At 37.5% G+C, this 22,765-nt stretch overlaps 1 protein-coding gene across 1 annotated transcript in view; it reads left to right on the top strand.

The window, feature by feature from the left end:
• camk4 (calcium/calmodulin-dependent protein kinase IV) overlaps window positions 1-22,765 on the top strand; it is a 44,486-nt gene that overhangs the window by 11,714 nt on the left and 10,007 nt on the right. The window contains exons 2-6 of the mRNA XM_018736878.2: window positions 5,045-5,123; window positions 8,760-8,822; window positions 9,548-9,630; window positions 11,521-11,593; window positions 22,390-22,480. Coding sequence (XP_018592394.1) covers window positions 5,045-5,123; window positions 8,760-8,822; window positions 9,548-9,630; window positions 11,521-11,593; window positions 22,390-22,480 — 389 coding nt within the window. The remainder of the gene's footprint in view (window positions 1-5,044; window positions 5,124-8,759; window positions 8,823-9,547; window positions 9,631-11,520; window positions 11,594-22,389; window positions 22,481-22,765) is intronic.

Here is a 22,765-nt window from a genome sequence, read left to right on the forward strand (position 1 = left end):
AGCAATGGGGTTTCCACTCCACATGGCTCAGATTTTAATAAGGATATCTGAAGTTGGTTATTATTTTCCAGTTGCTGCAACGGATGTTAGACAAAGGAAGCTTAACTTCCAGCTAAATTGAATATCGCATTGTGAAAGCTACGGTTATAGTGTGGGTAGTTGTGGGGAGCAGGTGAGATGCTACTGTAGCACCACTCTTATCTCAACGTGCATGAAGTATTTTTTTATAGTTAGATATTTCAGATCACAGTTTGGTCTATAACAAACAGAGCTCTGCATTTAAGATTCCTTGTGTGCATTGGCAGAGCTTCATCTTATTTTCGACTTAGATGTCAATGCACTGTTAATTAGCAAATATATTGCTGTTCTTTTAATTAAGCCTTCTAACTAATAGTAGAAGGAAATAACGCATGTTTTTCAGGGCTGACGTGAGCACTTTGTGTTTTTTAATGTAACTAGGCCAACCTACCCGGTGTAGCAGGTAGTTTAGTGGTTAAAGGCACTGAATTTGGACACAAGAACCCAGGTTTGAATCCTTCCTTCTGCTGTAGTACTCTTGAGCAAAGTATTTACACTGAATTACTCCAGTGAAAATTTGCCAAGGTGTAAAAATGGGTCAATAAGTGTAAGCAGCTTAAGGTCAGTTGAAGAATAAATGTAAATTAGTAGCCTTCATTTAATCCTAGAAATTACATTTATTCATTTAGCTGATACTTTTCTACAAAGCAACTTACAATTATTTACCTATTTATATAGCTGGGTAATTTTACATGGAGCAATATAGAGTAAGTACCTTGCTCAAAGGTACTACAGCTGGAGATTGAACCTGCAACCTTTGGATCTAAAGGCAGTGACCCTAACCACTACGCTACCAGCTGTCAATTTCATAGTAATAAGTGATTAATAAGGCTAGATATGTGTGCAGTATGAATAATTACTTCTGTAATGTCAAAAAATGATCAGTCTTGTGTTACAATTGATAGGTATCTTGTTAGTCATCATTGACCTAAACATACATTAACAGCAAGTTTAATATACAATATTATTGGTCTCGCGATGAGTGTATCTACACTTATACTGTGCAGTCCCTTCTTATGGTGAACCATTAACCATTTTTAAACTGACAAAATTATGCATATTTAATTATGCACATGCGATATTTCATTGGTAACTTCAGTGGTGGAATTGAAGATTTCTGGGGTCAGATTTTGCCAACAGTCGCTGTAACATAATAGAAACAAAACTGAAATATGTTGCATGAGGTCAGTATTTTGTTGAAGCACCTTTGACAGCAGTGACAGAGTCAAGTGTTTCTGAGGAAGGCTCTAACTTCTTATGTCAAACAAGATGCCAGGCTTTTTTGCCCATCCCTCCTGGCCGGTTCGCTGCAGCTGTTTCAGTTAGCTGGCGCTTCACTTACAGGCAGTATGTGTCATTCTTTCAAGGCTTTCTCCAAATCCACAACTGGATTCCATTTGGCACATTGAGCCGCTCAGGGACATTCACCTCCTTATTCTTAAGCCATTGTGATGTGACTGTGAGCACCCTGGCTCTTCAGTTCCAGTGTGCATTCAGTGTCTGACCCTGTTATCTGTACATGGTAACAGGGTTTTGTTGAAGATATAGCTGCTAAAAGGGACAGATTCAAGTGAGCTTGTTCCATGTGAGAGTATCAGTTTATCACATTTTTTTATAATCTTCAAACATTGGGGAAACTATTTTCTGTTCTGTTTGTTAAGGCTGACATGTAGAGTGTTTCCTCTGCTTATAGCACAGTTTTTCAAGCTGTTTCTGCAATGTCTCCAATTATACTATCATCATATTTCCTTTCTTGTCTCAGGCAGACAGCAGAGGCACCATTAATATAAATCCTTATGCCATGTCCGAAATTAAGTTTTAATAATTTAATTAAATGACGTACTCAAAATTTCTGATAGCAAGGAGGAGCTTAAGGATCATTGTAAGAGAATAGTGGGATTGTCTTCGTAACTTAAAAAACACAGATATGTTTTTTTTTTTTTTTTTTTTTTTTTACTGTGGGTAGTCTGTTTAACATTTCTTATACACACACACACACACACACATTTTCAGAACCGCTTGTCCCATATGGGGTCACGGGGAACCGGAGCCTACCCGGCAACACAGGGCGTAAGGCTGGAGGGGGAGGGGACACACCCAGGACGGGACGCCAGTCCGTCGCAAGGCACCCCAAGCGGGACTTGAACCCCAGACCCCCTGGAGAGCAGGACTGTGGTCCAACCCACTGCGCCACCGCACCCCCTAGTTTGTATTTATGTGGTTCTCTTTATATTTAATTCTTCAGAATAACAAAATGCTGAACTTTTTATTGCAGTGAAGCTTGGGTTGAGTCATTCTGAGTATGGTGAATGTCCAGTCTCAGTCCATCATAGTGAAAGAGAACTCATAAACCCCTGGAAGAGTAGTTGACTTAGTGGGTCCCTTCATCATCTCTGAATTCTAAACGTGCATTTTTTTCACTTGCTTTTTATAGGGATTGATTTGCTTTGCTTTGAGCTTGGTCATGCAACATTACCACTTTTTACAACCATTTTATTTACACTGTAATCTGTATCACCAAATTAAGAAATAAGACTTGATGTCGTGACCCACTGTTGCAGGTTTTGCAGAAAATTAGCTCTTACTGCTGAACTGAGTGGTTATATACATTTATCAGAGAAGTTTTCATGTCATATTACCTGTGAAAAGTCCCTTTTCCCTCTTTTGGGCCATATTGTTTCATTATATAAACAAAGTTGCGGTGAAATGGATTGGGCAAGGTAGAGGATTAGGACTGAGGTAGTACTGACCCAATTAATTTATAAAAGCTGGATTTAAAATGGAGGTAACGTGTAATAAATTTGCCAATAACATACATCATCTGTTTTCCAAATATTAATCGATTTTCTCATATTTTACTGGTCAAAGTCTCAGTTGTAGTATGGGTGGATTTACAGTTTTATCCTTTCGAAAAGGAGCCTTGGAACGATTTCAATTTTCCATAGTGGCATTAAGAGGGATCTTCAGGACTTAACTGCTTCATTATACTTCCTGCAGGTAATTCCTCCATTCATCTGTGGTGGTTTAGTCAACTCAGATAGACCAGTTCTCATTTTTTCTTTTGAGATGCTTACTTTATCACATACCATTTTTACTCTGAGATTTTTTTATTTACTTTCTGTGATTTACTTCATCTACAGAGGTGCTTGAAAGTTTGTGAACTGTTTACAATTTTCTCTGTTTCTGTGTAAATATATCTAAAACATGATCAGATTTTCATGTAAGTCCTAAAACAAAGAGAACCCAACGAAACAGATTAGACAAAAACATTATACTTGTTCATTTATTTATTGAAAAAATTGGTCCAATTTTATATATCTGTGTCTGGCAAAAGTATGTGAACCTCTAGGATTATTGGTTAATTTGAATGAATTTGAGTGTAAATGAGCAGTGATTTGAGCACTACATGGAGCAGTGGTTGGAATAGTGTTTTAACATGCAGATGTGCAGTACTCCAGGCCCAGCAGTTTTTGATTTCAGCTTTCCCTAAAGGATATTTCCCTCTCAGTCGCTAGAGGAACATGGAGGCAGTCTAAAGGTTTGATGTCTCACTATGTGCATTACTGTTTGTGTTACATTAAATTACATTTATTTCTGTTTGCAAGACAGTGTTCCTTAATCACTGTTAAGCGCCGTCCAATCAGCGTCGAATCTTTGGACACCATACAGATAAAGAGCTTCCACAATGTTCTGTCCTCCTCTTGTGTCCTTAGGCTTGAAATGAGTGCAGCCATTGTTGTGGCTCACTCACTATGGAGTTAAACAGTTTATTCATGTTATTCATCACACTTTCTATTCTAAATTTGAAAGTGTGGCAGAGAGTGTGAGTGTGGTTTTGTTAAATTACAAAAATGGACTAATCTGAATGAATTTTATGAACAGTGCTGCAATGACTCCAAACAATGACCTACTTTACATTAGATTTTAATGAGCTGTGAAATTAACACACTTTCTGATAAATTTCTGCTATGTTTTTACAATTATAAGCATTTTTTTTCTGACTTCATGTAAATATTAGTGAACTTTACATTTCTAAAGTGTGTACAAAATGTAACATTTTACCTTGTTTCTATACGTTGGTAAGACTACTATGAACAAAGACACAAAACAGCCATGACTAAGCAATCTGAAGAATATATCAGATGTCTTAATCTTACTCTCAAACAGAACCTGATCGCCTTTTAATTGTGAGACTCTGAAGGTGGTAAAATGTATGGAATTCTCAAACATTTTCTCATCTTCTCAAACCTTTGTTCAAAGCACTTATCAACTAGCAGACTATGATTTGCTCCTAGGATTTTTTTTTTTCTGCAAAATGTAACAAGACTCAAAAGCTCCTGAATATTGATTACTGGAACAGCATTCATTCAACTACTCAAAAAATCTTTAGCTGAAAGTTTGTCCCCCTCTGTATTCCTCTTAGTTTACAACCCAAATTAATTTTTTATGAAGGTGAGGATCATGCATCGATAAGCATTACACATCTGGTAAGGAAGTGCATTTTACTGCTATGGACCACACCAGATGCTCCCTTCACAAATATGTGGTTAACCCAGGTGTTTAACTTTCTTAAACTTGAAAAGTTAACATTTGACTTGCATGGTAATCCAAAGAAATGCTGTAATATCTGCTTTCCTTTATAGAAAGTATAGATATGTCAAGAGTTCTCCAATTGCAAACTATATTAAGCCTAATTTGTCATCATTCCAAAATGAAAGATGAGTACAAATCATGAGTTGCACTATTTTAGGAACTTTGTTGGTAGTAGATGACTTTCTGTAATTCACTTCAGCCCTGTGAATGATGTTCTTCCTCATGGATAGCTGGTGGACAGTTCTGCTGAGTCTACCTCCTTCAGAAGGGGGACGGTGGTGGCTGTCCTCCAGTGGCCAGAGCTGAGCCAGTGAGCATCTCCTGGAGTTTTCATGCATTTCAAGCCTTTGTTGTATCTTCTGCCTTCACGCAGGGGGGCGACATCCGTTGTGTTCCGATGCAGGCAGAAAGGAACGCAGAAGCCCTATGCTGTGAAAATGCTCAAAAAAACGGTAAGTGGGCTTTTTGACACACAGGCTGTTACTTTCCATTTTTATTACATTTTTAATAATCGGGTACCCTAAATCAATTTGTTTCATAGTCATTCATTCATTTTTTTTCTGCAAAGAAGGTGTGTTGAAAGTAGTATTTATGAGGTGATTAAAACTGGGTGAGAATTGATTTTAGCTCACATGCACTAGGAATGACTTAATAAATCTAACATTTGCCCTCCAGATGTTATGTTCCAGACTTGCTTTTATAGTTTTCTTATTACCGTAAAATCCCTAATTAATGCCCCCACACATTTTTGAAATGACCCGGTATGTTTTTTTCGAGTAATCAGAAAAGAATGGAAAAAAAAAAAAACTTACTGGTACCAAGTTTTAAATCCCATTCTCTTCCGTAGTCCGTATTAAACAATCCACAAACACATTAATAACTATGTGAACACGTCAAACTTCCATGAAAAACACTGACATTGATTGACAATCATCATCATGTCCGGGACTATTGTAATCCAACGCCTCCCCGACGTCTGTCATGCGAGTGGTCAGATTCAGAGTCCGAAATTTCACAACCAGCAAGGCGAGTACTACCCCCGGCAACATTCTCAAGCACATTTTCACTCAGGATGCTAGGGGGTGATACCCGATGTACTTGTGGCATTTGCATGAACTTTTTAGGGAGAGAAATGACGATCAATTTCACTACCACATGACCTCTAATAAACGCCCCCCTTTTAGAAATTGTAACGCCCCTGGGGGTGTTAAATAGGGATTTTACGGTATATCTTTAAAAAGCTTCATTATGAATTAATAAGACACATCCTACTTTTTGTTGTGTCTTGTGAAGGGTTTTGTGTTGCATTTTTTCCTGACGTTGACTGACACTATGTACAGTGTAGTGGGGGGGTGCGGTGGCACAGTAGATTTGGCCTGTGCCTGCTCTCTGGCGGGTCTGGGGTTTGAGTCTTGCTTGGGGTGCCTGTTGTGACGAACTGGCGTCCCGTCCTGGGTGTGTCCCCTCCCCCTCCGGCCTTGTGCCCTGTGTTGCCGGGTTAGGCTCCAGCTTGCCATGACCCCACTCGGAACAAGTGGCTTCAGACAGTGTGTGTGTGTGTGTGTGTGTGTGTGTGTGTGTGTGTGTGTGTGTGTGTGTACAGTTTTATCTTCTGTGGCTGGATCAGGATCATAGGCATGTCACAGCAAACAAGCTGTGTCAAGCGAAAAGCTCTCTCAGATTCAAGGGAGAGAATAAAACAGTGGACAACTGAATAGAGCTGAACTAGATCACAACAAACTGTTACAGTTCCTGTAAGAAAACTCATTATGGCTCCTCAACTAGTTGGGACTAGAAGTCTGATTTGTTTTGTTTCTAACTCAAGTAATTTTTACTACGAAGTTACAACATTAATAATACAGATGTCCCTCAGATTATTTGCTAGTTTTGTACAAAATCTCAGATATAGCTGTAATAAATAAATACTTTGCAAGTCTTTTTAGTTTTTTTTTTGATAAACATTGTGTCATGCCGACTGCAAGGAATCGGGACATCAGACCCAAGTGCAGGAGCTGTTTATTTGGTGCTGGTGATACAGGGACAGGCAGAGTCGTGGCCGAGGTGCATGCAACAGTACCGGGGAATGGCCACAAGACGGGGTCCAAGAAACGAGGCAGAAGGTCAGAAGCTGGAAGAGTAAAACAATGGGCATAAGGGTAAGCACAGGGTAAGGGATTCAGGAAGGCTAGGAGGCACAGTCGTGGTTTGCTGGGTGGTTGCGGTTGCTCAAACGAGGTTCTGCAAACCCGTGGGTTGGAGCGCTCCTTATGTAACCTGTTCCACTGATCAGCTGCAGGTGCGGTTGTCTGGCGTGGGTGTGACACATTGAGCTACCAAATAATTAAAACTAGTTTAAAATTACTGAAAAATAAAAACCTCAACCTCAAACTCCTATTTAATACTGATTATTGGCAAATTCATCCAATGAACATGAGTAACATTCCTCATCTTGTTATTGATCACCAATGCTCTGGAACACCAGACAGGAGCTGAAAACATTGTGTAAGTAAGATGAATTAAGGTCCACATTTGTATTCTGTTTGGGAGAGTTTTACTAACACCTGTCAACTATCCATCTAAATACAGGCTGTTTTTTGCTATGCAACACAAAAGAAGTTATTTGTAGAAAATGCTGTTTAAATTAAATAAAGGAACATGAAAATGTATCCTCAAAAATGCATAACAGCCAGTCTTAATATAGGAAGCCAGCGTGTACCAGGATTTATTATCTTGCTTACAACAGATCATCTCAGTAAAATAACACAGATTTGACAACAGCCAGAATAGCAAGAAACCTAACAAAATTTCCACTGTAACAGAACAACTACAGAATTTTATTAGGCTGATTATAGTGCTGAAAACAGCTATTGCCAGCAAGCCTGGAGTTTAATGATTTTAGTCGTATGTAAAAAAAAAAAAAAAGAAAAAATCATTTGTTTTAGGTGGTTTGAGCTGAGTTGGAATAATAGTTATTGTAATCTTCACTAACGTATCACTGCCTTTGTGTGGTGACTCACTTACGGGAATAACTAATTATACATACCTGTGTTTGAAATAATCTCTTTTATACCTAATTAAAATATTATCATTGTTCTTTATTTCGTTGCTCTAAAATAAACATGATTCATTTTGTTGATGTTTTGCAAAAAAAACCTTTTAGTCTAGGCATTAATTTTTCCTCGATGATTTTGCGAACAGTTTGCGTAGAAATAGTGGGGTGTCGACCATACTGTAATTTCAGCATAACACAAAATTCATCCCCTGCTGCTTGCATGCTGACTTCATTCCACTTCAAAGGAATGCATTGCATGCAAGATGTCAAGAGCTCACAGTGTGAGAGTATAGCAGGCGGAGGAAGTGTATTCTACAGCTATGGCAGTTATTACTCGCTGTTTTGTCAGCGCTCATGACTGAATTAAGCTAGTCAGTATGAGTTCGTTTAAAAATCAAGGTAAATGTCAGAATATTTCAATATATTCCTCAAATTTTTCATGTAACCTTTGTGATTTTTTTAGTTCCTTGTCATACAAATAAGTTTAGTTTTATTTTGAGCTTCTTTGTTTCCAGCTTCAAACCAAAAGCATAAAGGGTTTTGTTTTCATCTAAACACCCAGGAAATATTTCGGGCCACCCCTCCACTTGTGCATAAATCCACAGAACAGTACCACTGTCATGACTGGAAATTCAATCTCCTGTTAAGATCTGCGATCTGCTAGAATTCAACAGGCCATCTGCAGCGAACACTCTCAGCCTTGTTAATCTTTCAGGATTGACCAGCTGTCCACCGAACTGAGATTTGAAAGTCATTTTTTTCTGCTTTATTTACCCTTTTGTATTTTGCTGCATTTTTAGAAGCGTCTTGCATATACTCGATAAGGATCAGTAGAGTCCCTCTACAGCATTGCTTCACTTAATGTTTAAATTCCCTTAAAAAAGAAAGTCTGATGATAGTTTTTAATTTCTTTTTTAAGAATTGTACCTTAGTGCCACAGTACCACTATTGATAAGGAATTTTCAGAACGGCTGTGTGCTTGTGACAGCAGGTTTGTTGGTTTATACTTTTAAAGTGAATTAATCTATTTTTGTAGGTGGACAAGAAGATCGTGAGGACAGAGATAGGTGTGCTGCTCCGGCTCTCTCATCCAAACATTGTAAGGGTTAATACCATGCTGTCTTGCAGTCACCTTTGTCTAAGTAAATAATGTGCTAGAATTTGCATTATAATGACTCCACATTACAGTGTAGTTTGACACTGTACTTATATTTAACAGATGAAGTCACTACTGTGTATTATCAAAAATGTACAAAATGTGTATTGTCAGCCAGGTTTATTAACAAATCATTATTAAGCAAAAAATATTATTTACAAAATGGTGTCGCTTGCCTTACAGTTTACTGAATGGGCATTACAAGGGCAACTTAAATAAGGTGCATTTGCTATCAGCATGACTGATAGGAAGGGCAGCTTTGGGAAGAGCCGTGGACCCGTAGCCTGTGCGTTCAGGATTCGAAGCAACACTAACTGCACACCTGGGTTAAACCTGCAAGTTTAACACACTGTGGCAGATGGGATCTTCTAGAGGTCTTCTGTCTCTCTTTTGGAACCTGAGCATGTTTTGTTCTGAGCTTGTCTGGTCTGTATGTCACAGTCAGACTCAATGAGACTTACTCCACATTCTTCTAAGTCAGTATTGTTTATTTTTGGTTTTTGCTGTTAAGACAGGTTGGTCTTTTGTACAGTTTTTAATTAATATAAATGTGGGTCCTCCCAGTACATAAGCTGCGTTTGAATGTCTGATTTATAATACTTTTAAAATAGAATGTTAGAGGAAAGTACATTTTGTTGTTTTTCTTATTGATTTTTCTTCTTTTACAGATTAAATTGAAAGAGATTTTCGAGACCCCCACTGAGATAAACCTGGTTCTTGAACTCGTCACTGGGGGGGAGCTCTTTGACCGGTAAGAATTTCTATTTAATTTTCACTTAATTTCTAAATCCAAGTTCTTAAGAGTACCTGTACAGTATCGTATGACTTGGGTTACACTCGCATCCAGTATGACATGTAATTGTCAATGTTTATACCCCACAGGGTATTTTACCAGTGCAGTTCAGGTGAAGTATTTTACTAAAAAAGTACAGTGGCCACTCCTGGGAATGTACAGCCTGTGGAATAAGAAGCCAGTGTCCACCCTCCAGTGTACACTCCCTGGGCTTAAATATTTTCTACAGTACCAACAAAAAAAGGATTCTTTGGAAAAAGATATTTTACATGGTGTGAATGTGTGTGAATCTGGCAGTTTTGTAATGCACTATATTGCATCTACTGAGGAGTAAAAAAGGTCAGTATTCAGTAGTCGTGACTTGTGCAAATACGAAACTGTGAATCCAAAAACATCCAAAATCGTTAGTTACAAAATGTAAACCTATTCATTTAAGTAGTGATGAATGGCTGTGATGTAACTGCACCATTTCACTGTTAGCACCTATTTTTATCTTGCCCTGATGGCCCTCTATTCTTCTTTTGTCTGTGTGCCTTGCTATGGGGGCATTCTAAACCCCTAAGCTGATGGCTTGTGCAGCACGGCACCGTTGACAGTAGAGGGTATATTACTTCTGGCATTTGCCAGATCTTCACATTTAAAGATAACCATGAGATCTAGGGAGATTTACTGTGCCAATAAATGATTCATTACTCAGGTTTCCTTTGCGGAGTTGGATGGAAGGCATCATCCTAGATATTTCAATGGCATTGGAGAACTAGGGCACAGCTCTGTTGTTTGGTGTGGTGGGTGGTGGGTTTGACTTCTGTATGCGGAAGACTGTGGGAGTGTTACAGGATGGTTAGTACAGGTCGATACAGAGCAGACACATAAAAATATGGTTACTGAAGGCTTTTGAAAACCGCTGAACATGCTTTGACTTAGGCTGCATTAAAATTAATTTGATTAAATTTAAAGCGATATCTGTGTCTATAACAGCCAATGTAAGGCACAAGTTTTCAAGTAAATCAGTCTGGATTCCAAGCTAATAAGTCTACTGCCTTTCAATAGTATGTCTCCTCACTGCTTTTAAATGGTTTCGAATCCTTTTTAATTCTCTTTTCCATACTCTTTTGCTTTAATTTTTACCCAGAGGGTAACCGACATTCCTATATTATTCTGTCACACAATTATGTTACTGTTGTCTTTTTTTCATCTTCTAGAGAGTGTGGCTAGTTGGTCATGTTCATATTGTACCAGGTTTGATTCCCAGTGTTAGAAACTTTCATGTAAAAATTATATCCTTTGACAATTGCTTTTGACATGCTTAAAAGAAGGGGAAACTGGACAAGCACTACAGCCATCACCCTTTACTCAAACCTAAATTCTTCCTGGAAATCTGTCTGTAAGGTGAACATTTCAATATGAAACAATCTATATTCCCATTACTTCTTATGGGAAAAATTTTAATTTAAGCTGACTAATTGCTCATCTGTCAATTTATTTGTCCAGAGGCATTTCACCTTTCATCACTGGCTCACTTACTCATTGAAATGTCCAGATAACTGGGGACAGAGCCTTTATGCTGGGATCAGTGGTGCATATATATGCACTTCAAAATGTAGATGTTACAATCCAGACTTTTTACAAAAAATGCATTAAGTTTTAGCAGTTCAAACTGGCATTTGTGCAAAACTTTAACAGAATGTTTCTCTTACATAAACAGTTCATATGTCTTGGCTGAATTTTTTAAAAAATTTCTGTGCTACCCCTTGGCTTTAAAGACAATTAAAACAGGATAAACTTTTCATAAAGAATTTAAATTCATGAATGATGTTACCATATGCCCTCTTTGCTCATTTTTCTCAGGATTGTTGAAAAAGGATACTACAGTGAGCGAGATGCAGCCGATGCAGTCAAACAGATTCTGGAAGCCGTGGCTGTGAGTTTAAATTTTTTAGTCTTTCCAATTGCAATCCTTAGACAATTTTAAATGGCATGTCCGTATTCCATGAGACAATTTCCAATAGATTGTTTTTTTTTTTAACTTTTTTTAAAAAGGATAGAATTTTCTTTGATTTCTTGGCACAGAATGTTAGTATGGAATGTTGCTTTCAGGGGCTAATGATTATAGTAAAAAACGTTACCTATCTTAATTACTCTTAAAACTACTTTCATTATGTAGAAGTGTGACATTAAATTCTAAACTAAATGCATTTGATCAAGAGAAAAAAGTTAATTACATATTGCCTAAATTCCTTTTACTTTTCCTTTTCGTTTCCCAAGGCAAACTCCTAGTTTGAAAAACTTTTATGTACAAAGGCTTTCTTCAGTGGCAAAGAATGATGGATCAATGAAGCTGAAATAGTCCATGAAAAGCTATGTGGTGCCCTATCAACTATTAATAATGCATCAGTCAGGCCTGCTGATATAAATTACTTTTAGGCCTTTTAAAGAAGATGAAGGGCTGGAAATAGGCTACTTGTATAAATGGGGGTGAGGCTGCTTACAGAATTTTTTAGCAGTATTCCACATTAAACAATATATTGATAGCGTAATTGAAACTATAATGAAAACAGGATTGCGTTTTTATGTGCAACTAAGTTATAATTACACTTGCTGTGTTCCTCTACCAACCCCCTACTTGTGTTGTTTGCCCTTAATAGACAATACGTATTTAAATTTAAATACATCCGATCAAATTTTCATTAGAAGTACTGAATTGTTGTGCTTTCTATGAGGTGTATAAATATATACAGTAGTTAGTTTCACTGACACATACAGTCAGTCCAATAGCTAATACTTTCTTGATTGACTCCAGTTAACTATTGAAAAAGTGTTACTAAAGTATTGAAGTGGTAAAAATAATATTTAGTTTTTCTCTCTTTTATTTACTGGTGGCTTCTGGTTTTCAGTGTTTATTGGAGCATTTCATATGCATTTCTCCTGCAAAGCTTTTCAGTATCAAATTTCCCTCAAGACAACACAAGCTAAGAAAAACCGTTAATCTCTGTTTAATGAGTTGTTCATGTGGTTTTTGCTGTAGCTTTGCTTTTGCAGTGCATTGAATGGCTGTACATTCTCCTCCTCAATGTGATTAATCAGATGGATCATCAATGAAGTTACATAACATTGTTCCACAAGAGATTGTAACTTACATTAGTTTCCTGGCACTGAGTACAAACACTTTGTTCCCAGTGCCTGTCTGTATTTTGTGGTTTTCACATTTTGACATTTTAGATGCAAAACCATATGTACCAGAAATGGCTTAATCTTAAAAAGAATTTTTTAAAAACACCATACTAAACTTGGACTGTTTATTACAGTGGTTTACGGTGTACAGTTTGTCAAAAACAAATGTGGACACTGGCTTTTAATATCTTACTGTATGCTAAACTGAAGCTTTGCATTTAACAATGCATTCAGAGAACTCTCTGGTGGTTTATTTTTAACAGCTTTGATACAGTGAGTTCACATATCTTTCATATTGCTTGCTTTACACAAGTCAGAATAAAAAAGCCTTTCCTTACATTGCTGTTATAAATAACCACTGTCTGAAAAACACAGCAGTCAAGCAATCTCAGGAAATCAGAAGTTCCATGTTGTAAGATTTTCCATGTTTATAATTTTATTATTATGATGCTTTTGGTTTGTGACAGTACTGTTACTGCATGAAATAACACATATCTCCTCCTTATAACATTGCATGTAATGAGGCAGTCTAATTTCTGCAGACACCTTTCACCTTTCGTATGTTTATCATAATAAGTGGTGTTTCTGGAAGAACCACATCCAAAGTGTGTGTCTGTTATTTCACTCACTCCCACTGTAGCCTCATAGACTCTGCTGAAACATGTGACATTTCCCTGCTGAGAGGGATGGCACCACATTTCATGTGGGATTTTGTTTCATTTTTTAGCCCATCTGTTGTCATTGTCATGTGTTGTTTGTTTGTTTTTTTTTTTTTTTTTTTTTTTTTTTAATTCGGTCTTTCCAGAAAGGCAAGCTGTGAGGTAAAAAAAAAAATCTATGGGATGCCATGGTGAAAGTGACACTTCCACTTAATGAAAGTAATTGAATAAGTTGGCCTTTTTTATTTTAATATGTAGACCAGAGTACTTGATTGTCTTCCCTTGTCAGAGACAACCCTGGTCTATTACCACAAGTCCCTCTTTTATTAACCTTTAGGCCTCAGTTCACATCATTGCTCACTTTTTTGGTTTAGTCAAATAAAATGCTTTCTCATATTTCATCTGAGTCACACTTGACTGATTTATTGTTTTTTTTTAATACCTCACATTTCTCCAGAGCGATTTACAATATTTGGTTGTATACTAAGTTACTATAAAGTATTATATATAAATTTTTACTTCTATCAGATCATGGTGAGTACCTTGATCAACAGTACTGTAGCAGGAGATGGGATTTAAACCAGGGTTCTTTAATTGTGAGCCAACAACTTTAACCAGTATGCCACCTGCTAGCCCCAGGAGCAGATTAAAAGCATCATGCCTTTTTAAAATATTTGCTTCTCTTGGATTTTTTTTAACTTTATCAGCCGTTTTATATGCCCCTTGTGTTGCCCTTAGTTACTCGTATCTCTGCCCTTCATGTTTTCTCTTTCAGTGGCTACTAGTCTTGTTAACATTTTCCATGCAGACAGTAAAATCTTGGAAATAGCTTATCAGTTATGCTGAAGCTTTTTAAACCCATTAATATACATTATAGCACAATGAGGAGATTTTGAGAACAGCTCCAAAAAATTGACTGGAGACATGTGTATTAAATTCTTGTGGGCTAATATGAAATAAAAGATAAGAGGGGATATGAGGGCTCTTGAATTGAAAGAAAGCTGTTAAGTAACCTGAGAGCAACAGCAAAACTGAGAATTTATGCTTAAGCATTTCAGACTGTAATATGAATCACTTATTAAAAAAAAGATACATTATCATAGAAGTATGCAAATCAAAACTTGCTGAAGAGTATATACCCATTAGCTTCTCAAATATGTTTCCAAAGCTCTTTGAACTTTATCTCCAGAAGCGTAATTTTATAAAGGTTTTCAAGCATCATTACTGAAAATTCTGTTTATCCATTACATTTGGCATAATATTTACACCAGAACCACAGCCTTATAGGTTATTTCCAAAGAATTTATCTTGTTGAGTTCAACCTGAAATGTCAAACTGCAGCTTGAAATGTCAACACACATAGTTTGTTATTGTTCATATGATTAGCCTAGACAGGCTCTATCCATGCAACTGCATCAGTTTAGTTCCCATATGGCAATGATTCATACTGTATAAACTTCCTCTGCAATGTTATGTAAAATTGAGGCAACAACGTCATCAAGTTTTGGTTGAGTAAAAAGGCCATTTCAGATTGTCTTTCAGCATTTATAGTTGGTTTTATTATGAGAACACTTTTCACTGTTCTCATGTAATTCTTGCCCAGGGCAATAGAGCTGGGGTGGTCCAGCCACAATTGTTGAAACACAGGGTATGAGGCAGGGTGCTCTTTGGATGGGACACCACATTAACACACTCATACATAAACACAGGACAGTTTAAAGTCACCACTCTCACTCACTCACCATTATCCACTTGTCTGAGTAAGGATCACAGTGGTCCGGAAACGCAACGCTGAACAAAGCTGAGCAAAGCTAAGCAAGGTACACCCTGGATGGGACACCAGAGTAATTAGACACACTCATTCATTCATTATAGGCAATTTATAGTCACTGTTTCACCTGAATGACATATATTTGTACTGTGGGAGCACTAGGAGGAAACCCACACAAACACAAAGAGAATATACGAAGTCCACACAGATGGATATGGATTCAAACCCATCTCCAAACCCACAACCCAGAAGCAATGAGACACCAGCGCTACCTGCTGTACCCCAGTGCCACTCTAATATGAGATAATAATTCATAATAAATTATTCTGTAAAATACATCATAGGTGCACCAGAATTCTGGAGGAACTGCATTTAAGTGATGACAGCTTTCAAAATTTTGTCGAACACATCAACCCCCACACCTCTGTCACATGGACTGTGAAAGCTCTGGTACATCTTTGTATCATTCACTGCAGAAATTTGATTTTCTGTGCCGTGTTTGGCTTTATATCTGTTTACTGAGAGAAATGCAGCCAAGGAGTCATGATGGGAGAAAGGCATGCAGCATTTTTCTGTGAGGAAATCAATACTAGACGTGCTGCCCCCTGGAGAACAGATCCCCTACAGGCAAAAGTGGAACAAAGAGGAACAGGATTTCTGTATCTTGAATGGACCCTTTGAAGTTATTTCTGTAGTCGAAGTAGCCGTCATACTGTGTTGATTTGCTGAGATTCAAGTGAATATCATCTCAGGTGTTGGCATACTGTGTTGTCACACTACAGCCATCTGGATCTGACCAATATTAATTGTAACCAGTTTAGTAATTGTACTTTATAAAGCAAAAACTGCAGCTTGGCTATGTTGTTAACCATGATCATTTTCAGCTGTTTCTAAGACAGCACTTCTAAAATAATTTTTTTAACCTGTTGACTGGCTGATTTTAAATTAATTGTTGGAAGCGAGTTATTATTCATCTTTTTACTAGCAGTGGCCATTGGCATTACCACTAAAAGTGACAGTACTTTTCTCTGGGACATCCAGGTAAGGACCAGTAGCAAAATGTCTCCATTTTGTTTGACATTGTTTATGAAAGCCTAATTTTTCTTAGTAAAACCTGCTGTCCTTAACCTTTGTGCCGCCTACGTAGCCACTTCTGCATCACAGCTCGCCACACGTTATCCCTAGGTTTAATAATTACAAAAGTAAACTGAAACTGTGATGTAAAAAGAGGCTGTTTATTAGATAAATTAAGTGTTTCATTAGATGTGCTCCTGCAGAAGTTTTAATGAAATATGGACCCTTGCTTTAATGCGGCATTATGAGAGTGATTGTGTCAGATGCTGGTATAATGAAAAATCCCTATTAAATCCTAGTGCTTTGCAGGCCAGGGTAATTGTTTTGGTATCAACTGTTGAGCCAACTCATTCTGTGTTATAGCGTAGCTATTACTTTTCTTTGGAATATTTGGTTTAAGCTTTTTGAGCTACAGTTGAATGGAACAGAATTTGTAGTAGAATTGACATCAACAAGATGAAATTATAAATAGAGTGGTGGAATTATTATTTTTTGTTTGTCAGTGGTGGAGCATTTTTATGTTCCAGAATCAACATATCAAGGTCCAAAAGCAAAGCATTAACAACAGAATGGTTGTTTTTGAAAAAAAATGGGGAAAAATCAACATAAAAGACAGCTTCACTTACTGTAGCTGTTTGAGCGCAAGGCTTGTTTACAGAAGTTTGGGGTGTTATTATGCAAAAATATTCATTACTTTGATCTTTTGATTCCTGTCTCTTATGAATAAACAAGTTTGGTAATATATCCTTTGACAGCTATTCTTGTCACAAGAAACCGTGCATATTTTTAACTGTTAAATTCAGAACAATTCAAATGTTTCATGGTTATGAGGTAGTAAAATCTTGGAATCATGAATGTTTGTAACCTTTGGATCATGAAATCGGTAAGCTGCCTATGAAGGAAAGTTGCTTGGCTTTTTAAAATACCATTTTTTCATCCTCAGCATTTCAGTCGTTCAGTTTGAAACTCAATATTGTTTTTAACCATTTTAGCAAAAGTCTTTGTACAAGGCAACTTTCAACATTTATTCATTTAGCTGACACTTTTCTCCAAAGCAATTTACAATGTTAATCTACCTACAATTAGCTACCCATTTGTATAGCTGGACAATTTTACTGGAATAATTTAAGGTAAGTACCTCGTTTACAGGTACTACAGCTAGAGGCGAGATTTAAACCTGCAAACTTTGGGTCTAAAGGTAGCAGCCTTCGTTTTGAATAATGATTTCTACAGTAGGGTATTCTTGGTGCAGTTTTTCATGGTAAGTACCTTAATTAAGCGTACTCAAACCAGGAACTAAGGAATTACGGGATTCAGGCTAGGAATCTTCAGATTACATGGCTACACTACTATGTCCTCTGCTGCCAGAATGCAGTAGGTAATTGCAGCTCTTGTTTGCTAAGCTGTTTTTGAAAATGTATGGATGTATACAATATTACTTTCAGACTAAAGTGTATCTGTTTGCTACAGGGTTGTGCACCATGTAAGTGGTCACTTAGAGCTTGGCGTTAAATGTTTATGAAGGACTTGAACTAGGCAAGTAAAACTGGGTTATATGCTGAAGTGAATCTCCCCCAGTGGGATGCTTTGACAGCAACGAGTGGCCTCAAATGGCCTTATGGGAGTTGTAGTTTTCTTGCACTCGTCTAATGAGATAGGACACTTTATATATGTCAGCTCCTCAGAGGACCAAATCAAGATGAAAGTGTTCCTCCTTGACATAATTTAAAATATTTGCTTTGAAATGGGAAGCCGTACAATAATTGTACGAGGACATATTTTTGACCTTAGGTAATAACATAACGTTGGCAAATCTAAGAAGCACACTGTAGAAGTGGTAAAGATGGAACAAACTTTCCAGAATAGTTTTTTCTTTTTTTTTTTTTTTAAGGCATACACCATTTTAAAAGTGCTGAAATGCTTCTATAAAAAAGCAAATCTGATTAATATTTTAAATTAATTTGACAGGGGTAGTAGGTGTTTATAAGAAATAATCCAGCAAACTCAGGAACATTTATGTCTGATAGGAATAACCTGTACAAATTCACATAATGTCTGAATGAAACAGATAGTTTCCTAAAATTTGCTGTGAAAGGAAAACATCACACACATTTTCAGTTTTTATGTAACCTTCTTTAAGAAATAGGTTGTGTTTCTAAAGTGTGTGATTTAACCTTTATGGTACAAAAGAGAATTTAGAATGAAATGTTAAAACCTGTAACACAAACATTAAACATTATTTTGTAATACTGTATCAAAACCAATGAATGATTAAACTTAAGCTGTGACTCAAAAGTCCAAATAATGGGAAATTATGCACCCTTACGTTAACTTTAAACAACGTTAGGTCATTTTTGATCATTATGTATTGTGACAGAAATAATTTAGGCAGACTCCAATAGAATGATCTTTACAAACCAGTCTTTAAATTTTGACACTCCAGTACAGTGCAATAAAATGAAAATTAGTTTGTTACAGCTCTTGATTGAAAATCAACGAGCATCAGTTAAGAAATTAACGTGTATAAAAAAATTGCATTACTTTATCATAATAATAATAATAATTTTCACATTCTTGGATTTGAAAGGGATACAAATTCATTATACATTTGTGTCCCTACTTAGGAACTTAATTAGTTTTTGTATGTTGATGGTGACACAGAGCAGGCCAAGGGCTTTTCATTAGCTCTATATGCAGCTACTTGTTTAATGTATGCCAGCAAAAGGTAGTTTTGGGGCAAACTGACACTGTTACAAGAATTACGTGTCTCCACCTGTACTACTTCATCTATTTTGAAATGCCTTTTGTTTAATCTGAGTTGTATACCACTTGTTTCTCTTATTAGGCAGATTGCCGATAGCTCCTCTGTCCGGTGAGCCAGGACATGTCATGGATGTATCCGTGCATTCTGTGGCTCCATGATCCCTTCTTTACCTATCGCATACAAAATTATATAATGCCTAATACAAGTGTAGTAATACAAAAGAAAGGCATAATTATAAAAAGTAGAAGTTTTATATACCTCTAGGCAGTGCGGTGGCATGATGGGTTCAGCTGGTGCCTGCTGTGCAGTGTGTCTGGGGTTCAAGCCCTGCTTGGGGTAATCTGTGACGAACTAGCATCCCATCCAGGGCGTGTCCCCTCGGCCTTGTGGCCTGCCCTGCCGGGCAAGGCTCTGGCTCACTGTGACCCCGCTCAGGACAAGCGGTTGTTGACAACGGATGGGTATATATCTTCAAGCATAGACTGCAACTGTAGATCAGCTCAAAGCTGGAGGTGATTGATGTCATGGATGTGGATGGTGGCGAAGAGGTGCTCAATACTGGTAGATGCAGAAGCCGCAGGACCACCTACATCTTGTTTACCTCAGATTTTTATCCTGTCCATCTTCTTTACTGTTTTGAAAAACTTAAGGAAGTGCTTACTATTCAGTCACTATTTTTTGCTCCATTGGTTGGAGCTTTCATGCATGATTTGAATTGTTATGCTAGCTCTCACACATGACAAAGAGAGAAAAACTGCATAACATTTACACGGTGCCATGTGTAGAAAAAGCAACTGTCTTAGTGTGCTTTTCTTTGTGGTTAGCTGTAGATGCACTCATACTTAATCTGACATAACAATAATGGGTACCATCACCAAAGCATTTTACATTGAAACAATGTATATCACAAATCTTTGAATGTCAGTCATCTGTAGAACTGGGAAGATGAGCAAAAGTAAAAATTGTTTTGTAGGTATTTGTGAGTTTTTTGCTGCTGCTGCTGTCAAAAGCTGGACATTTTTCACCGTATCCAAAAATAGCTGCCACAAAAGCAGTGCAACAACAAGAGCTGCTGTCCAAACCACTTTCCAAATGCCCTTGTCATTTGAATATTTCAGACAACAGCTTTATCAAGGTGACCACTTTGTTTTCTCTCACTAAGCAGTTAGTTGTGTGCTGCTCACTCACCACGCAGTGCTTGCTGCGTTTCCGTGGTAACCACCTTTTTCTGGCTTATGGATTGATCTGCTAGCAAACGGTGATATTCTGCAGGGCTGCTTGATGGTTTTACTTGAGGAGATAGTTTCCTTTTACCTTATTATTTATTCTTAAAATCTGATGATTAATAATCATTAATCATTTTTGCATTCCTCTTTATTAAATGCATCAGTGGAAAAACAAAAAAAAAAAAAAACATAAAAGGTACATCCATTTCTGATTCTTTGGGTGGGTGGCATTGTGAGGTGGGGGTGGAATTCATTCACCAATTTCTTTTGCTGAGTTATGAGACTCTGTGATTTTACCAGTTCAGAGTCAGAGACTCATAACTCATAAAATGTGGGAGGAAATCTTTGAAAACCTGATGAACAGCTCTGTCTAGCTCCATGACACTTTGGGGGAGAGAAGTTCGGACTCTATAATCTGATTGATGAGACATGTAGTCGCGTGTCGCAAGTGCACAGTCGCGCCAGGATCCTTAAAGATGTGGAGGCAGAGGAAGGTGCACATACTTCGATGCATGAAAAGAAAGATGCTAGAGAAATGCTGTCACATTGTGGGAAGAATGAATCCACAGGATGATTTAAGGGATTTTTCACAGTGGCCTATGGACACAGGACTGACATGGCCAGGTCTGCATTCCAGCTGAAGTGTCATTCATGGCTTTTACTGACATCTCATTTCATCCTGTATTAGTTTCTGTTACATCAGTTTCATCAGTTGTGTATATTCATAAGCTGATCTTATGTTTAACTAAAATACGGTATGTCATACCGTCATCATGATTGCTGCCCTGCGCTGTGATAAATAGGGTACTGTACTATCCTGACATTGTTTAGTCTCCTTCACAGAGCTGTCAAAAAAGTTATAACGGTAAAGTATATTGACCATTGTGTTAGACTGTTCAGACCCTACACTGATGAGACTGTGCTTGTGCAGTTATTTGTTCAGTCAACAAAACTGAAATCTATGAAAGTAAATTCATATCTTGAACAACGGGACAAATAAAGCCATCCCTTTGTTTTTAAAATGAATAAAGACAGTAGTGACCTCGGTTAAAGACTTGCTTCTGTTTCTGGGTATTTTTTCTTTCTCCACATTTCAAACTTTACTGAAGGAGCTGGCCAAGGAGACAGACAAGGGAAGCTTCTGTAGCATTCTGCCACCAAGTCCAGCACTGCTGCGCTACTTACATCATGATCGTCTGATTTATAATTTACCACACTAAAAATTAGTTTCGACACTTAACTGATCAATTCTGATTAACTGATAAACCTTCAACAGCTACTCCTATAATGTAATGTAAATGTTTACATAAATTATTAGGAATCGTTGATATTCAGTAGAAGTACATTGGTTCATATGGTGGAAAGTAACTGTACTTTAGAATCACGCATCTGCATCTAAGTCTCTCTTTCTGCTAATGTAATGCACACGTTGTATTTCCTATGAGATATACGTCGCTTTGGAGCAAAGTGTCTGTTAAATGAATAAATATCAATGTAATTCTGAAAACTTAAAGTTCTGCTAGAGCAACCTTCATCCTGTCCTTGACTAATCAATTTTCATAGTGGACAATAGTTAACGATAATTGTAACGACTTCCCAGTTTGTAATATAAAAAAATGAAGGAAGGACACCTGAAATGACCAAAGTTAAACACAAATTGCACGTTCTGTGTTAGCCTGTAGTCTCAGAGCGCGTAAATACTAGCTATTAACATTGCTATTGCACTTCTGCACTTTTCTCTCCTTCAGCCCTGAATTGATACAATAGAAATACAGCTGTATAAATGGATAGATAAATGTAATAGTATACAAACCTAACATTGTATATTTCTTCTGCAAAATGTTTCACCTAAATGATTAAGTGATAATAAAACGTAGGTAAGCGTCATTCATGTACCTGAGTGCGTGGAATGATATTTGTGCATTTGCCGTGAAGAATGGGTTTGCTGTCTGCCAACCTCTTCTTTTTGCTATCGGCATTGGGCTCTAGTCTTTTAAGGCACTACCTGCTGCTGTCAGTGTTTAATGGGGAGTTGTCCTGTGCCCTCTACAGTACCTGCATGAGAACGGTGTGGTACACCGGGATTTGAAGCCGGAGAACCTTCTTTACGCGACCTCTGCACCAGACGCTCCCCTCAAAATAGGTAATGTAGGGAATGGGGAGAACGCTCACGCTCTATGGATTGATAGTGCCATACCGCCAAAATACTCGTGTCCTCGTGGCCGCTGCCGCTTGAGCCACAAATTAATTATCAGCTAGTCCGCTCAGCCCCTTGTTCATTGTGTAAAGGCCTGAATATTATGGCCATCTGCAAATCCCTCAGGTTCTCATTAAAATTTCTCTCAAAGAAAATCCCCAGAGTGCACAAGCTAATTGATGGTTTGCGTGTCTAAAATTAGACACAAACGATGTTCTTAGCGTGGTCGTT

Source organism: Scleropages formosus, chromosome 6, assembly GCF_900964775.1.
Source record: "Scleropages formosus chromosome 6, fSclFor1.1, whole genome shotgun sequence".
NCBI lineage: Eukaryota > Metazoa > Chordata > Actinopteri > Osteoglossiformes > Osteoglossidae > Scleropages > Scleropages formosus.